Source organism: Chiloscyllium plagiosum, unplaced genomic scaffold, assembly GCF_037043375.1.
Source record: "Chiloscyllium plagiosum isolate Xiang-an unplaced genomic scaffold, Cpla_swu_hap1 HiC_scaffold_19, whole genome shotgun sequence".
Classification (NCBI taxonomy): domain Eukaryota; kingdom Metazoa; phylum Chordata; class Chondrichthyes; order Orectolobiformes; family Hemiscylliidae; genus Chiloscyllium; species Chiloscyllium plagiosum.
The window spans coordinates 51,814,393-51,832,115 of NW_028270157.1; the positions used below are offsets into that span (position 1 = coordinate 51,814,393).

The following is a 17,723-nucleotide window of genomic DNA, read 5'->3' on the forward strand; positions in this document are numbered from 1 at the left end:
CTTTCAAGCTAAAATGTCGACTCCCCTCCTCCCCTAATGCTGTTTGACCTGCTATCCTTTTTCCAGCTCCACTCTTTATCTACTCTGACCTCCAGCATCCGCAGCTCTCCATATCACCAACTAAGAAATGACGAGAACAATTCAATAAAACTCACTTATGAAATACTCCATTTTCTGATATTTATAAATTATACAAATAGTACCTTTAGCATGTCTGCAGCCTCCTTCCTGCGTTGGGCCATATCCTCTGATTCTGTAAGAAGATCTTCCAGCAGCATTGATTTGTAGAGTTGACCAACCAATTCACTTTGAAGATTATCCTTCACATAATTGACTAGGAAATTCATCACAGCCTTTGGCACACTAAATAATGGCAGAAGAACTTAATTGATATGCTTCCCTTGATAGCACATATTTGTTGACAAGTTACATGGAAATATAGAACTAAATAGTTCCACTTCTTTTAACTCCATTGAAAAATTTTCAATTCTCTAGTAAAGCGAGAGATGATTACTACTCTCAATACATACTTGGAAATCAGAAGGAGCTAGTATTCAAAATGTTTACAATATAGCAACTTCCAAGTCTTTAATAATGCTACGCTGTGATAAAAATTCCGCAGGAGTAATGAAAAACTGACTTCAATCTATTTCCATGCAACAATGAATGAACACAGGAATATAGGAATAGGATGCAGACACTTCAAAAGGGATCCATCGGGCCATCAACTTTACAGCTTAACCAAACTTAATCTATACAAAATTAAAAACAAGATGGTTTATGAAATAAGTTATCCTGTACCAAAAACTAATTAGGAAGGAATAAATGAACAATAAATATACATACAAATATTTCATTAAAAAGCCTAACGTTGGAAGTAATTTGTGGGACAGTTGTAGATGGTCCTTGTTCAATCACCTGTTTGCATTCAGATTAACAGATGGGTACTATGATTTGTCTTGGAACACAGGCAACGGAGTGGGTCCGTCAGTCCATTGAGCCATCTCTGCCTATCTACTGTGGCTGATCATCCGACTCAATGGCACCTTCCCACACTATTTCCATATCCTTGATGTCATTAGTCTCCAGAAATACAGCGATTTCTGTCTTCAACATGCTCAATGATTGAACTTGGGTACAGCATTCCAAAGATGCTAAGCATCTCTGGATTCTTATTACAGATCATTATTACGAAAATCCTGAAGGTACATATATTTGGATATTATGACCTCTCCAATATATCAGCCTGACTAGACCTAAGATTACACATACAGAATGGCCACCTAATGAAGGGACTGGAGGTTATATTATATCCAAATCAAGGAATAAAAATCTTCCCGCAGGGAACATTAATGTGAAGTGTGCTGTTACTGAAAATATAAACAATTGCCAGAAATTTACAGAAACAGGCAAAAAGATGATCTAAAGTCATTCCACTACATTAATGAACTATTGTAAAGAACCTTTGTACTGTACGTCATGAACTGCTTTGCGCTGTACATCATGAACTGTCCGCAAGAACACTGTCTTATTAGAAACGTACCTGTCCTGGATATTTTTTCTCACAATAAGGAAGTAGGATTTGATGAGTCGTTCAATAACTTCACAATCTCGTTGCTCCCGTGCTGAAAGTTTACGTGAGACAGGAACACGCTGTAAAAATGACATCCTTTTCAATTACTGCTTTAAACAATGTTACAGATGTTAAATAAGAATGGAAATATTTGCTTCCATTGTATACTAGTCCCTGGATGGCAAATGGGTTTCAATATGAAGTCCATTTGCAAGTTGATTTGCACACAAGTGAGAACACAATGCAGGACAATGTAAAGTAGCTATTCATAAGTGCAGGAAATATTTGTATGCGCGGGATTGCGTTCATAAGTACGAGCATTTGTAAATCGGGAATCCCCATACATCACTAGAGCACAGTAAAGCAAATTAACTTTCTGTGTGTACCATCCACTGGCCCATGGAAACAAATTAGTGATGACTGAGATAAATCCATTCTTTTTCCCAATAAAGTGTTGGAATTAATACAGCTGCTTTTAATGTTTAAAACTTATAATCAATATCAATTTCCACTGATAATTTTTAAGCCTCCTGTCAATTGTGTTTCTAAAGAAGTATACTTTTACCAAAACCAAATAATCATCAAAATTGTATTCTGCCTCTACATAGACAAGAGATGTTGCACAGAGATCTGACTAAGATGAAATGACAAATGAAAGTTGAACAAAAGTAAAATAATAGAGAAATATTTGTATTTTAAAAATGAATACACATGGTCAACTTATCAAAGGGAGGTCATGTGGCTCCATTGATAGTACCCCAGCCAGATCCCATTCCAGGGCTTTGATGGCAGTAGAAGGTGCATTTTCAATGCAACGCCAAATAGGTTGATTATCAACCTACAACTCTGTTCAGTTTTGTATGGATGGCAGAAAGAGCAGGGGACACCCCTAGTTAGCTATGCTTGATGTGAAATGGGGCCCCTCAAGCTATACCCACTACTGCAGGCTCATGATCAGTTCCAAGGAACAGAGAGTAAGAGGAAAAGGAACTACAGCCTACCACATCAAGGAAATTTACTGATGGTCCCCTATGCGGACTCCCAGGACCTGGATGTTTAGGTTTTTCTTCAGAAGATCCTTCTTCTGGCTTTGCAGTAGATGGTTTCAACATTCCTCTCCAGTTGCCAGTTGATACACTATCTGGATTTCCATTCTGTATTTGAACTTCTTTCCCTGAAACCTGGAGAGGGTAAGAGAGGTATCAACAGCTATAACAAAGTTATCACTCAATGCATTCAGGCTCTTTAACTTATAGGTATTTAGAGGATTGAAGTATTTCTGGAAGTTTACAGGAGTATTTAGGATAGTTGCACATACACAATCATTAAGTGAGAACTGTGACACCTGAACCTATTACCAGACAGCAGAACCTATGAAACATACAGAGATGTTTGTGAAACAAAGCAGTTCCTCCAACACAACATACTTTGTTGTCAAGTTTCAATATCGTTTGCCAGAACTCTGTTTCAAACCGAACCAGTTAGCTTTCAGTCAGTGTGCACTGTATTTTGTACTAAATTCCATTCAAGTTTTCTTTTGTCAATGCATTTCACTGTTCTCACTATTATTGCAGAAGCGTAGTGCTATAAATTTGCCCATCATTTCTATAGGTGGTGATGAAATGCATTATAAAAGGGGGGATCATTACATATCAGTGTGACATGTAACAACAACAAAACATTGTTCTTCTAATCTCCCTATTGAGACTTTTGTTTAATAATGCTGCCCTTAAGGAGAAGCCATAATTTTTTTTATTCATTCACAAGATGTGGTTGCCACTGGCTGGGTCAACATTAATTGCCCATCCCCAAGTACCCAGAGGGCAATTAAGAGTCAACCATATTGCTGTGGATATGAAATCACATGTAAGCCAGACCAAGGAAGGACGGCAGTTTCCTTTTCTAAAGGTCATTAGTAAACCAGATGGGGTTTTCCAACAATCAACAATTCAAGTTTATTTTTGTATTGAATTGAAATTCCACCATCTGCCATGGCAGAACGTGAACCCAGATTCTCAGAACATGACCTGGATCTGTGAATTAATAGACTAGCAATCTGACTTTAGGCCATCTCCTCCCCTGTTTCTATCTTATGGGAAGATGATAGCCTATTCGTATTATTGCTAGACTATGAATTCAGATACTGAGGTAATGTTCTAGGGACAAGGGTTTGAATCCTGTCATTAAATTCAAGAAAAATCTAGAATTAAGAATTTAACAATGATCATAAAGCCATTATAGATTTTCCAGAAAGACCCATCTGGTTCACTAATGTTGTTACCTGATCTGGTCTACAAGTGACTTCAGCAAGTGACTTGGTTGGCCCTTAACATCTCTCTGGGCAATTAGGAGGATGGGCAATAAATGCTGGCCCAGCCAATGATACCCATATCCTGTGAATGAATAAAACAAAATCATTGCTGACAGCAAATTTGACAAGATACTACGATGAATGAATGAGGAGAAAGTGAGGTCTGCAGATGCTGGAGATCAGAGCTGAAAATGTGTTGCTGGAAAAGCGCAGCAGGTCAGGCAGCATCCAGGGAACAGGAAAATCGACGTTTCGGGCATAAGCCTGAAGAAGGGCTTATGCCCGAAACGTCGATTCTCCTGTTCCCTGGATGCTGCCTGACCTGCTGCGCTTTTCCAGCAACACATTTTCAGCTCTGATGAATGAATTCATGGTGTGAGATGAGAGTTAGAAAATACAGGCATTAAGATCAGTAAATGTCTTGTGAATCTAAAACTTAATCCTGTCTTTAAAGCATTCAGATTAAAACATTCTCAATCAGCATAAGCCAAATTTGTTTGTGCTGCAGCTGTCTATCTTCGATCTGTCAGTTGAAGCTTCATTTTTTTTATCATCCAAAAGCACAATAGATACAGATGAAGGTGGCCATTCATCACAGATATCAAATGTTTTCTAATGAGATTTGTCTTCCATAATCTACCAATACCAGTGCTGATTTGTCTGTATGTGAACAAAAAATTTTGATATCAGTGATGTGTTCCTTTCACTACATTGAATTTATATTTCATGATTTCATTTGTAGTAGTACTCAGCGTTAGCTATTTCCTAAATTGTTCATTAATGTTCATTTGTAGAAGGATACTGACTAATAACTTGCTTTCACAAAACTGTCAAGACAGTAAAATTTATGTCGGTGCCATGGCAGTTGGAAAGTATTTTCCACAAGAAGAATGAATTAGAGCCACTTTTGATTTACATTAAAATGTAAAGCCACAACAAAGTATGCAGCAGATAGGTGACCAACCTTTCCCTCAAACTCAGCAGAAGCAACAACAGACGTCTCCTGGGGAGGGGCAGACACAGTACTGGGAGCTTTAGAAGACTGTAGCAAGTAAAGAGAAGCAAAAACAAAATGTTGAAAGGCAAGTACAATAACTACTGTAGATTTCTTTAAAACAGAGGCATAGCTGTAAAGAAAACACTTACCAAATTCACAAAGTTATAAGTCTTCCTTCTTTTCAGATCTAATTTATTGAGTAAATGATGCCAAATTAATTGATCTCGTGGATAGTTGGAAAGAAATTCAATACTTTCAGCCTAACAAGTATGCCTTAATTTTTTTTAATATTCACTCATAAGGTGTGGACATTGCATTTATTGCTCATCAGTACTGCCCAGAGAACACATTATGGGTCACGGGGATCACATATAGACCATAGCAAATAGCAGATTTTCCAAGGTAAGTTTGCCATAGTCCTACCAGACCGTAGTGCTGCTCTTTCATTAGAGACACAACTGGTAATGGTTTAACCCAAGGGTCACCACACCGCAGGCAAGAGGAAAGGCAGAGGAGAATCCTTCATGGTAACCTCAGCCAATGCAGGAATTGAAATCATGTGATTGGGATCACTTTGCATTACTAGAGTCATAGAGTGTCATGGAGTCACACAGCATAGAGACAGGCCCTTTGGCTCACCATGTCTAACAAACACCAAATTATATTAACCCATTTACCTGCACTCGGTCCATATCTGACTAAGCCTTGGCATTTTAAGTGCTTGCCCAGATGTTTTTTAAATGTTGAGAGAAGCACTACTCTCTCAAGCTGTACATTCTGAATTTCTACCACCCTCTCTGGATGAGAAAAAAAAGTTACCTCAGATCCCTTCTCAACCTCTCCCTCCTCACCTTAAACCTATGCCCTCTAGTCTTAGACACATCTATCTTGGGGATAGGATTCTCATGATCCACCCGGTTTATTCCTCTCAATTTTGTATACCTCAATCAGATCCCTCCTGCGTCTTCCCCCACACCTAACCCCACCTCCAGGAAAAGCAAACCCAGGCTATCCAGCCTCTTCTCATAACTGAGGCATCCTGATGAATCTCTTCTGCACCCTCTCCAGTGTCAGCATGCCCTTCTGATAGTCTGGCCACCAGAACTGCATTAGGTATCTCGTCTGTGGCCTAACCAATATTTTATAAATTTGCAATATGACTTCCTTGCTCTTATATTCCAGACCCTGACCAATATAGGCAAGCATCCGATACGCCTGCTTCACCATCCTGTCTGCCTGTGCTAATACCTTCAGGGATCTATGGACTTGTACACCAAGGTTCTTTCGTTCTTCAGTATCCCCACGACCTACTATCCATTGTGTATAACATTCCCTTAAACATCTCCAAAATGCAACACCTGACATTTATCAGGATTAAATTCCATCTGCCATTGCTCTGCCCAATTTACCAGCTTACTTGCAGTTTGTACGTGCAAGATTTGTGAAGGTTTGTAGCTCAGGTTGAGGTTTAGGGTGTAGGTTTGCTCGCTGAGCTGTAGGTTTGATATCCAGACGTTTCATTACCTGGCTAGGTAACATCATCAGTGGCGACCTCCAAGTGAAGCGAAGCTGTTGTCTCCTGCTTTCTATTTATATCTTTCTCCTGGATGGGGTTCCTGGGGTTTGTGGTGATGTCATTTCCTGTTCGTTTTCTGAAGGGTTGATAGATGGCATCTAGATCTATGTGTTTGTTTATGGTGTTGTGGTTGGAGTGCCAGGCCTCTAGGAATTCTCTGGCATGTCTTTGCTTAGCCTGTCCCAGGATAGATGTGTTGTCCCAGTCGAAATGGTGGGTTGTTTTCATCTGTGTGTAGGGCTACGAGGGAGAGAGGGTCGTGTCTTTTTGTGGCTAGCTGGTGTTCGTGTATCCTGGTGGCTATCTTTCTTCCTGTTTGTTCTACGTAGTGTTTGTGACAGTCCTTGCACGGAATTTTGTAAATGACATTGGTTTTGTCCATGGGTTGTACTGTGTCTTTTAAGTTTGTTAGTTTTTGTTTGACAAAACCAACGTCATCTACAAAATTCCATGCAAGGACTGCCACAAACACTACGTAGGACAAACAGGAAGAAAGTTAGCCACCAGGATACATGAACACCAGCTAGCCACAAAAAGACACGACCCTCTCTCCCTCGTAGCCCTACACACAGATGAAAAAAACCCACCATTTCGACTGGGACAACACATCTATCCTGGGACAGGCTAAGCAAAGACATGCCAGAGAATTCCTAGAGGCCTGGCACTCCAATCACAACGCTATAAACAAACACATAGATCTATTTGCCATCTATCAACCCCTCAGAAAACGAACAGGAAATGACATCACCACAAACCCCAGGAACCCCATCCAGGAGAAAGATATAAATAGAAAGCAGGAGACAACAGCTTCGCTTCACTTGGAGGTCGCCACTGATGATGTTACCTAGTCAGGTAATGAAACGTCTGGATATCAAACCTACAGCTCAGCGAGCAAACCTACACCTTAAATCAGTTTGCATTTTCATACCATCTTCCTCAATACCAACAACCAATTTTTCTGTCATCTGCAAACTGGCTAATTTTACCTTCTACATTCACATTCAAGTCATTAATGTACATAAACAGCAAACCGAACCAGATTGTCACATAAAACAATCAACTTGGAGACATTTTCACCATTAAGATAGCTTCTTATTCCAGGTATTTATTGAATTACTCATCATCTGCCCATCACCTTAGAACATAAGCCTGAGGTTCTTAATCACTACTCCAGCGACCTTACCAGTATACCACCACCTGCCCTTGTAAAAATCATGGTTTGGGTTAGCTATAATTAAAAAAAAGAGAAAACAGTTCCCTTCACTTCCCACGCTATCCATTAAGTAATGTCATATCCTTCTCAGTTGCTTTTGGAGCCTATGTAATTGCTTGCTAAGATTGATACTATGTCACTGTTAACAATTACTTAAGCAGATGCCAAGAACGGGGGAATAAATAGCATTTAGTTTTCCAATTTGATTTGCCAATTGTCAACCATAAATGAACAATTTGTCATGTACAGTAGAGTTTAAACCTGTGTTTTATTAACTCGTAATGTACGACATTATATATCAACACAATATGCCGCTGACTTTACCTTCCCTCAAACCTCACCTTGTCTCGAGGCAGACCAGAGCCCAGCTCCCTTGCTAAGCGGTTACGTCTTTGCTCCTGAAAAAAATGAAACTGTCAAATTCAGTAAATATAGAAGTCAGATTTTTTAAAAATTAAAATCAGATTTTTTTTCATTTATGGGTGAAGTTATGAAATTTTTACAAGAAAAACACACCAACTTTAGAAACTAGTGCACAATATTCTTCCAGATGTCTTTCAGAGCTTTGATGGAACAACTTCCAGCCATTGCATAATAATGGCTTAGAATTGGCACCTCTCCAGGTCCCCTTATCCACTGGGTAAACAATTGGGAGCTGGAAATGTGTTGCTGGAAAAGCGCAGCAGGTCAGGCAGCATCCAGGGAACAGGAGAATCGACGTTTCGGGCATAAGCCCTTCTTCAGGAATGAGGAAAGTTTGTCCAGCAGGCTAAGATAAAAGGTAGGGAGGAGGGACTTGGGGGAGGGGCGTCGGAAATGTGATAGGTGGAAAGAGGTCAAGGTGAGGGTGATAGGTCAGACTGGGGTGGGGGCGGAGAGGTCGGGAAGAAGATCTCAGGTTAGGAAGGCGGTGCTGAATTTGATGGATCTGACTGAGACAGGGTGGGGGGAGGGGAAATGAGGAAACTGGTGAAATCCGAGTTCATCCCTTGTGGTTGGAGGGTTCCTAGCCGGAAGACGAGGCGTTCTTCCTCCAACCATCGTTTTGTTGTGGTCTGACGATGGAGGAGTCCAAAGACCTGCATATCCTTGGTGGAGTGGGAGGGGGAATTGAAATGTTGAGCTACAGGGTGGTTGGGTTGGTTGGTCCGGGTGTCCCAAAAGTGTTCTCTGAAACGCTCCGCAAGTAGCCGGCCTGTCTCCCCAATATAGAGGAGGCCACATCGGGTGCAGAGGATGCAATAGATGATATGTGTGGAGGTGCAGGTGAATCTGTGGCGGATATGGAAGTTTCCTTTGGGGCCCTGGAGGGAGGTGAGGGGGGAAGGTGTGGGCGCAAGTCTTGCACCTCCTGCGGTTGCAGGGGAAGGTGCCGGGAGTGGAGGTTGGTTTGGTGGGGGGTGTGGATCTGACGAGGGAGTCACGGAGGGAGTGGTCTTTCCCCTTTCAGTGTCTCCCCTATCCTAAAATCAGGAACTCTGTTGCACTGAAATGATGCTCAATACACTACTGCAGCTAGAATTGTAATGGAATCCAGATGAGCTTATCAGCAGGCAGGTACAATTGTATCTCAGAGGGAGACACTGTCCATTCAGCATATCAAATAAATTGTTGGGAAAAAAAACTTTTTTTTAAGTCAAAGCTTTTCATATTTCACTCATCAGAACCATTTGCAAGATTACCAATAAAGGGAAAAACTAACATTTATACTGCACGAGGAGAATGCCGAGTGGTTGGCAAGTAGACACTGATTGATAGGGGTGTTCCATGGAGAATGCACCCATTAATACTGATTAACAGTTAACAGCCAGGGTTTTTTAAAAATTAGAACCACTCCAGTTGACTAACCAGCAAAGGGCTGTCACCCATTTTGTTGAGTTGAAACTAGCACAGTACATGTTCAGGTTCTTTCTGTCTGCAAAGTACACAGCCCTGTGCATGACTATACATAACCTCCAGTAGACACAAGTCTGCCACACTGCAAGCATGAATGACAATCCTAAATTGGTTTCTTTCATCCTATTTATACTTTCATTCAAATTATTTGACTGTGACTTTTTTTAAATGATTGTTAGAGATTCGGTTGAGATTAATTTCATTGTTTTTGGATTGGGGGAAGGGAAAAGAGTGGTATCATATTCTTGTTATTGAAGTAAATGGTCTTTGTTAGAACATTATCATCACACTGTGCCTTGGTACAGCAAGTTAAAGTATCCTGTGAAGCACTAGTTTATCACCTCTATTCAAGCTTACACAGGGTACATTTTGCTTGGTAACAAGTTACGGTGATAAGAGACTTCCAGAAAATGACACATTCCAGATGAATGTAACAAATTATATTATGTGTGTAAAATGGAGATGGAGGAGATTATAATGCCTTGAAAACAATTATTTTTAAGTTGGTAAGATAATTAGTAATGAGATGGGGATAATGCAGGATTTGGAAAAGTATGAAGAAGCATTCTTGCTCTGAATGTGAGAATTCTTAGCATATCAGAAATCCACAGTCTAATGAGTGATTGAGCTTAATTATTGCAAAGTCTGTAAATAAATTAGGCTACATTGTTTAGTTGCTGTTCAATGTCATTGTTATATTAACTTTATATACCAAATGCATATTAACTAAAACCACACACACACCCAAATTGCTAAAAAATTATTGAAAATCTAACAAACTTATATAGTGACAGCAACTGTGAGAAAGAATCCATGAACAGTACATTAGTTGACTTTTCTGCCCGTGATGTGCCTACACCAAGAAGGAGGCCACAGTGACCTCAACACCCTTCTTCTGTGCTGTAGCAATGTTGTGGTTCTCTGATCTCCAGTCCATTCTAGAATTACCAGTTGGAGGATCTTAGCCTTTGATTATTATCCCTGTCTCCTAATCTTTCTTTATATGATTGGATCAGCAAGAAGTGGTAGCAATATGTGGAAAGTCTGTTTGAAATTTGTTCCTCTGGGGAGCCTTGCTGAACTACTGAAAACCCTATAGAGAGAACTGAATAAGATTTTCATACTCATTAGCAAGTCTGTTTGCAACGCTACAAGCAAGGCGACAGAACTCAAAGGAAGCAGAGGGGCATTGAAAGACTGCTTAAGGTGAGAATGTAAGAGACCATGAGTCAAACGTGAGCATCCTGATCAACATTCAGAAATAACAGGACACTGGGACACCAAAGGTGGATTTTGTATTACAATGGGAATTTCAACAGAAAGCAACTGAAAACTTTGAAATTGATGCAGGTTAATTGTACAACCCTAGATCATTTGATAACAAAAAGATAGCTTTTCACTATCCAACAAGTCTACACCAATTCTTTTCTAGATCAATACAAAATTAGTCCTACTGCCCTGCATTTTGTTATACTTCAAATACTTAGCCAGCTTTCCCCAATACATGTAACAGTTTAGTTTGACAAAGCAGTTTATGCTTCAACAGCTCCGGGAGTAAATAATTTTTTCCTCCTTCAATTAATTTGATGACATCTTATTATAAAACTCCAAATCAGAGGAGAGTCTTTTGCTTTCAGTCAATATTTTTTAAAATCTAACTCCTTATATTTTTGTTCAAATCTAAATAACCCTCATACTTGAAGTCTCTTTCATCATTGTTCCCAACCATGACATATTCTACTTTATGGTGTAACATATTTTTTAGTTGCAAAGCATCATCTTTAATGCAGGTTGCCTTATATATGAGTCAACTTTGCAATTTTCTGTAATTGTCAAAGTATATGGACAACATTAATAGAATTACAAAATATTTTTGCAATCCAATATTTACCAATATTTGGTAGTGAAAAGTTCACAAATCAGTACTTACATATTGGCACCAATTGCCAATATCAGGCACTCCAAGGTCAAAAACCAAAGAAAATTCAGCCCATTAGCATTACTTGAAATGCAAAAATAATTAAGTCTAAGAAAGGCACCTCATTTTAAACCAGACAATTACATCCATGTCCTCAGTGTCTGAGAATATTAATTTAATGCCAATATTAAAACTGTACGTATCATTCGGCAAAATAGGAAAGCTTACTCGGAGGGAAAAGTAATTAATGCCAAAAGATTATATTTCTAATTTTAAAAATTATGTCAAAGGTGTTGTTCAAGTGACCACTCCACTGAGTTTCTTGATTTCAAGACATAAATTTTCTCTATCAGTCTTCTTCTTCAAATTTGTTCTCAGAGTGAAAATGGAAGGCACTTTAAAGATTCACAGCAATGAGTGACATTTTCAAAGTATTCTTATACACAGAAAGCTTAAAAGTTACCTTCCTTTCAGTGCAATATTAATGAATATTCTAAACCTTATCATCGTTACTGAAATGCTTGGACAATAACAAATTTAAGGGTTTAAGGATAGTGTGTTGCCTTCCTGGTGCTAGAGTGAAAGACATCGCGGACAGAGTGCAGGAAATCCTCAAGGATGAGGGTGAAGAGCCAGAGGTGGTGGTACATGTCGGCACAAATGATGTCGGGAAGAAGAGGAGGAACATACTACAGCGAGACTTCGGAGAACTAGAAGGCTGAAAAGCAGGACGTCCAAGGTGGTTATCTCCGGTTTGCTTCCAGTTCCTCGGGCTAGTGTGGCCAGAAACAGGGAGATAATGGACTTGAACGTGAGGTTGGGGAACTGGTGCAGGAAGCAAGGATTTAAGTTCTTGGATCACTGGGGTATATTTTGTGGTAAACATAAATTCTACAAGAGAGACGGCTTGCACCTTAATAGGTTAGGGACCAGCATTCTGGCAGGCAGGTTTTCTACTGCAACACCGCTACATTTAAACTAAGTAGCGGGGGGGAGGGAACAAGCTGGATGTTTAAAAAGGAAATTGAAGGGAAAGTTAGAACAAGAGAAGTCAAGAAAGACAACTGTATCAATGAGGCAGAAAACTCGGAAAGGCATCATGCTGTAAGGTTGAGTGAAGTAAGGGTTGATGGGAAGGGTGAGAACAGTAACAAATTAAAAATACTATACATGAATGCACAAAGCATTAGACATAAGATGTATGAGCTTGAGGCTCTTTTGGAAATTGGCAGATACGATATTGTGGGGATAACTGAGACGTGGCTTCAAGTGGACAGGGCCTGGTAAATGAATATTCAAGGATACACGTGCTATCGTAAGGACAGACTGACGGGCAGAGGGGGTGGGGTGGCCTTGTTGGTAAGGGACGATATTCAGTCCCTTGCGCGGGGGGACCTAGAGTCAGGGGATGTAGCGTCAGTGTGGATAGAGCTTCAAAATACTAAGGGTAAAAACACCCTCTTGGGAGTCATCTACAGGCCCCCAAACAGTAGTCTGGATGTCGGATGTAAGTTAAATCAGGAGCTGAAATTGGCCTGTCGCAAAGATGTCACTACAGTTGTTATGGGGGATTTCAACATCAGGTAGACTGGGAGAATCAGGATGGTATTGGGCCTCAAGAAAGAGACTTGTGGAGTGCCTCAGAGATGGATTCTTAGAGCAGCTGGTGCTGGAGCCGACCAGGGAGAAGGCAATTCTGGATCTGGTATTGTGTAACGAACCAGAATTGGTCAGAGACCTCGAAGTGAAGGAGCCATTGGGAAGTAGTGACCATAATACAATAAGCTTCAATCTGCAATTAGAGAGGGAGAGGTTACAGTCGGAAGTGGCAGTACTTCTGTTGAATAAAGGGAACTATGGAGCTATGAGGGAGGAGCTGGCCAAAGTTCAATGGTGCAATACCTTAGCAGGGATGACCGTGGAGGAACAATGGCGGATATTTCTGTGTATAATGCAGAAGTTGCAGGATCAGTTCATTCCTAAAAGGAAGAAAGATCCCAGGAGGAGGCATGGGCGGCCGTGGCTGACGAGGGAAGTAAAGAAACATATAAAGTTAAAAGAGAAAAAGTATAACATAGCCAAGATAAGTGGGAAAACTGAGGACTGTGAAGCTTTTAAAGAGCAACAGAGGATTACGAAGAAGGAAATACGCAGAGGAAAAATGAGGTACAAAGGTAAACTGGCCAAGAATATTAAGGAGGATAGTAAAAGCTTTTTTAGGTATGTGCAAGGCAAAAAAATGGTTAGGACAAAAATTGGGCCCTTGAAGACAGAAACAGGGGAATATATTACTAGGAACAAAGAAATGGCAGAGGAATTAAATGGGTACTTCAGATCTGTGATCTGGGGAAGACACAAGCAATCTCCCTGAGGTAACAGTGGCTGAAGGACCTGAACTTAAGGGAATTTATATTTGCCAGGATTTGGTGTAGGAGAGACTGTTAGGTCTGAAGGTTGATAAGTCTCTGGGGCCTGATGGTCTGCATCCCAGGGTACTAAAGGAGGTGGCTCGGGAAATCGTGGATGCGGTGGTGATTATTTTCCAGAGTTCAATAGATTTGGGGTCGGTTCCTGAGGATTGGAGGGTGGCTAATGTTATACCACTTTTTAAGAAAGGTGGGTGGGAGAAAGCAGGAAATTATAGACCTCAGTTAGTCTGACCTCAGTGGTGGGAAAGATGCTGGAGTCTATTATAAAGGATGAAATTACTGCACATCTGGATAGGAGTAACAGGATAGGACAGAGTCAGCATGGATTTATGAAGGGGAAATCATGCTTGACTAATCTTCTTGAATTTTTTGAGGATGTAACTATGAAGTTGGACGAGGGAAATCCAGTAAATGTAGTGTACCTGGACTTTCAGAAAGCTTTTGATAAAGTCCCACACAGGAGGTTAGCGATTAAAATTAGGGCGCATGGTATTGGGGGCAAAGTACTAGTTTGGATTGAAAATTGGTTGGCTGATAGGAAACAAAGGGTAGTGATAAACGGCTCCATTTCGGAATGGCAGGCAGTGACCAGTGGGGTACCGCAGGGATCCGTGCTGGGAACACAGCTTTTTACAATATATGTTAATGATATAGAAGACGGTATCAGCAATAACATTAGCAAATTTGCTGATGATACAAAGCTGGGTGGCAGGGTGAAATGTGATGAGGATGTTAGGAGATTACAGGGTGACCTGGACAAGTTAGGTGAGTGGGCAGATGCATGGCAGATGCAGTTTAATGTGGATAAATGTATGGTTATCCACTTTGGCAGCAAGAACAGGAAGGCAGACTACTACCTCAATGGAATCAATTTATGTAAAGGGGCAGTACAAAGAGATCTGGGTGTTCTTGTACACCAGTCAATGAAGGCAAGCATGCAGGTACAGCAGGTAGTGAAGAAGGCTAATAGCATGCTGGCCTTCATAACAAGAGGAATTGAGTATAGAAGCAAAGAGGTGCTTCTGCAGCTGTGCAGGGTCCTGGTGAGACCACACCTGGAGTATTGTGTGCAGTTCTGGTCTCCAAATTTGAGAAAAGACATTCTGGCTATTGAGGGAGTGCAGCGTAGGTTCACAAGGTCAATTCCTGGAATGGCAAGATTACCTTACACTGAAAGACTGAAGCAACTGGGCTTGTATACCCTTGAGTTTCGAAGATTGAGAGGGGATCTGATTGAGACGTATAAGATTATGAAAGGATTGGACACTCTGGCAGTAGGAAACATATTTCCACTGATGGGTGAGTGCCAAGCCAGAGGACACAGCTTAAAAATACAGGGTAGACCATTTAGGACAGAGCTCAGGAGAAACTTCTTCACCCAGAGAGTGATGGCTGTGTGGAATGCTCTGCCCCAGAGGGCAGTGGAGGCCCACTCTCTGGATTCATTTAAGAAAGAGTTGGATAGAGCTCTCAAAGATAGTGGAATCTAGGGTTATGGAGATAAGGCAGGAACAGGATACTGATTAGGAATGATCAGCCAGGAATATATTGAATGGCGGTGCAGGCTCGAAGGGCTGAATGGCCTACTCCTGCACCTATTGTCTATTGTCTATAAATTACGAAGAATTATTGTCAGTGCTTATTGTTATCCCTTGGGTTCGAACAGAATGTTAAATAAAAATGTGAGAAATTTGCAGAATAAAGGCCATATAATATTTTTGTCAGAATTAGAAAATAGGAATGCATACTGAGTAAGAAGCATTTTACAAACCTGATGCATGAATCTTACCTCTATGTTACTGTTCAAAACACCACAGGCATCTGCAAAGTCAGGGTGTTTTGTATTGATGTACGCAAGTTCAATGGCTACTAGATTGTGGACCTAGAAGTGATTAAAAAAATCTTTGTGTAAAGGTGCAGATTAATAAATCACCCATAGATTAAGCTGACCTATTTCTTTGTATCTTTAAAGCTAAAAGACCTTTAAGAACAATAATAACAAAATTATAGCAAATCCACAAGAGCTTTACAATTTTATACAGTTTCACAAATTACCTGATACATAGTGGAATAGTATATTTGCATCAATACTACATGCCAGCAACACTCTGTAACCAATATAAATATATAAACAAGCACAGGATACAAACTAATAAACTAAACAAAAAAAAACTCTCTTTGAAAAGCTTTACTTTTGCCCTTCATTGTTACGACAATATAGTAAATCTTGTCTGGGAGACAAACCTAGATCACTAAAAACATAGGGAGATGGTGACACAGTGGTGAGCCACTAGTGGATCAAGCAATGCTTTGAGGATATGTGCTGAAATCTCACCTTGGCAACTGGTGGAATTTAAAATCATCTAATAAATCTGGAGTTGAAAGCTGGTATCAGTAATAGTATCATGAGACTATTATTGATTATTGTAAAAAAAACCAGCTGGTTTATTTAATGTCCTTTAAGAAAGGGAATCCTTACATGGTCTGGCCTAAATGTGACTCCATACCCACAGCAATGAGGTTGACTTGACAATGGCATGACAAGCCATTCAATTTAAGAGCAATTCAGTATAAGCAGAAAATGCTGGCCTTGACAAGTATTCTATGCTGATTTTCTCTAATTTTCCCCTCCTTTGCTGTAAGGTAATGTCTGAAATTCAGTTAGTATTTCCCTATAATGGAATGATTACAATTAATAATTAACCTTCTGGGGGAATTTACCTATTTGCATTCCATGATACTGATACAGCATGCTGAACCCCACCCTCTAACTAGTGACTGGTTAATTTCTATAGATGACTCATATCTGTGAGGAATTTCCCTTGGAGATCAAAGCTTTATTGTAAACTAAAAGATTTTCAAATAAATTATAATCAATGCGATATTAAGTGAAAATGAAGAAAAAAACAATCCTAACTATGAGACTAATGAAACATTGATCACAGACATGAAGGAGCAAGAACAGAAATGTAATTTACATCGGGTCTGCTTCCTATAAAAATGTGCAGATAGAATATTACCATGTTTATTGTACAACTTACCATATCATTAGTAACAGGTAATCTCCTGCGCAACAACGACGTCACAACCTCGACTATGGCATCATGGAGTTTTGGAAATCGGAGCAATTCCTAAATAGGGAACACAAAATACAAGATACAACATCACCATTTCAAAATTCAGTTCAAATAAAACACACTTTATTGATGCAAGTAAAAGAATAATAAAACTTCAGGACTGCTGAACAGAACAATTACATTTAAATCAGGTCTAGGACAGTACAAATACTCAAACTGCTCATAGTTAACAAATTTTGAGTTCTTTGTTTCTGAGGTAAATACAAACTTCCAGATTGTGAACATTTGAGCAGGTACATTTATTGTCAATGATTCTGCCATTTCTTTTTAATAATAGGTACTATTTCTCAACAAAACGCCCTGAGCTAGGTAGCAATGAGTCACTTAAGTGGGACGATGCTGCTCCTTTAACAAGGGTTGTGTTGTCCCTGTTTTTTTTTCAAAAGCATTATATGAGGCAGAGTTGTCAACATGTCTGCATTTAACTACTTGAAAAGGATTTCAAGCTTTTAAGAAAAACACTTGTACAATGAAAGGGGAGTGGTTAGTTCTCCCAACTTGGCTTTTATCTGGTTTGGTTTGGTTTTAGCAAGCAGTCAGTTTTTTTTTGAGGCTGCTGGTCAAAGAAACATCTCCATGGAAGAATCTCTCTGCCATCTCTCTTCTGTAAGACAGTGTTTGATTTTTCCTTTTTAGCCAAGAGGTGTTTATAGGGATTGTTGCAGGAATTTGG

The 17,723-nt window shown here is 39.9% G+C and overlaps 1 protein-coding gene across 5 annotated transcripts in view; it reads right to left on the reverse strand.

Annotated features, from left to right (window-relative positions):
- dnm1l (dynamin 1-like) overlaps positions 1 to 17,723 on the reverse strand; it is a 68,509-nt gene that overhangs the window by 11,572 nt on the left and 39,214 nt on the right. For 3 of the 5 annotated variants that reach the window (XM_043709251.2, XM_043709252.2, XM_043709256.2), the window contains 7 exons: positions 16,955 to 17,044; positions 15,703 to 15,795; positions 8,012 to 8,068; positions 4,849 to 4,926; positions 2,575 to 2,754; positions 1,544 to 1,653; positions 204 to 363 (listed from right to left, as the gene is read on the reverse strand). In XM_043709251.2, the coding sequence (XP_043565186.1) occupies positions 204 to 363; positions 1,544 to 1,653; positions 2,575 to 2,754; positions 4,849 to 4,926; positions 8,012 to 8,068; positions 15,703 to 15,795; positions 16,955 to 17,044 (768 nt within the window). The remainder of the gene's footprint in view (positions 1 to 203; positions 364 to 1,543; positions 1,654 to 2,574; positions 2,755 to 4,848; positions 4,927 to 8,011; positions 8,069 to 15,702; positions 15,796 to 16,954; positions 17,045 to 17,723) is intronic. The other 2 variants (XM_043709254.2, XM_043709253.2) reach the window with 1 other exon arrangement.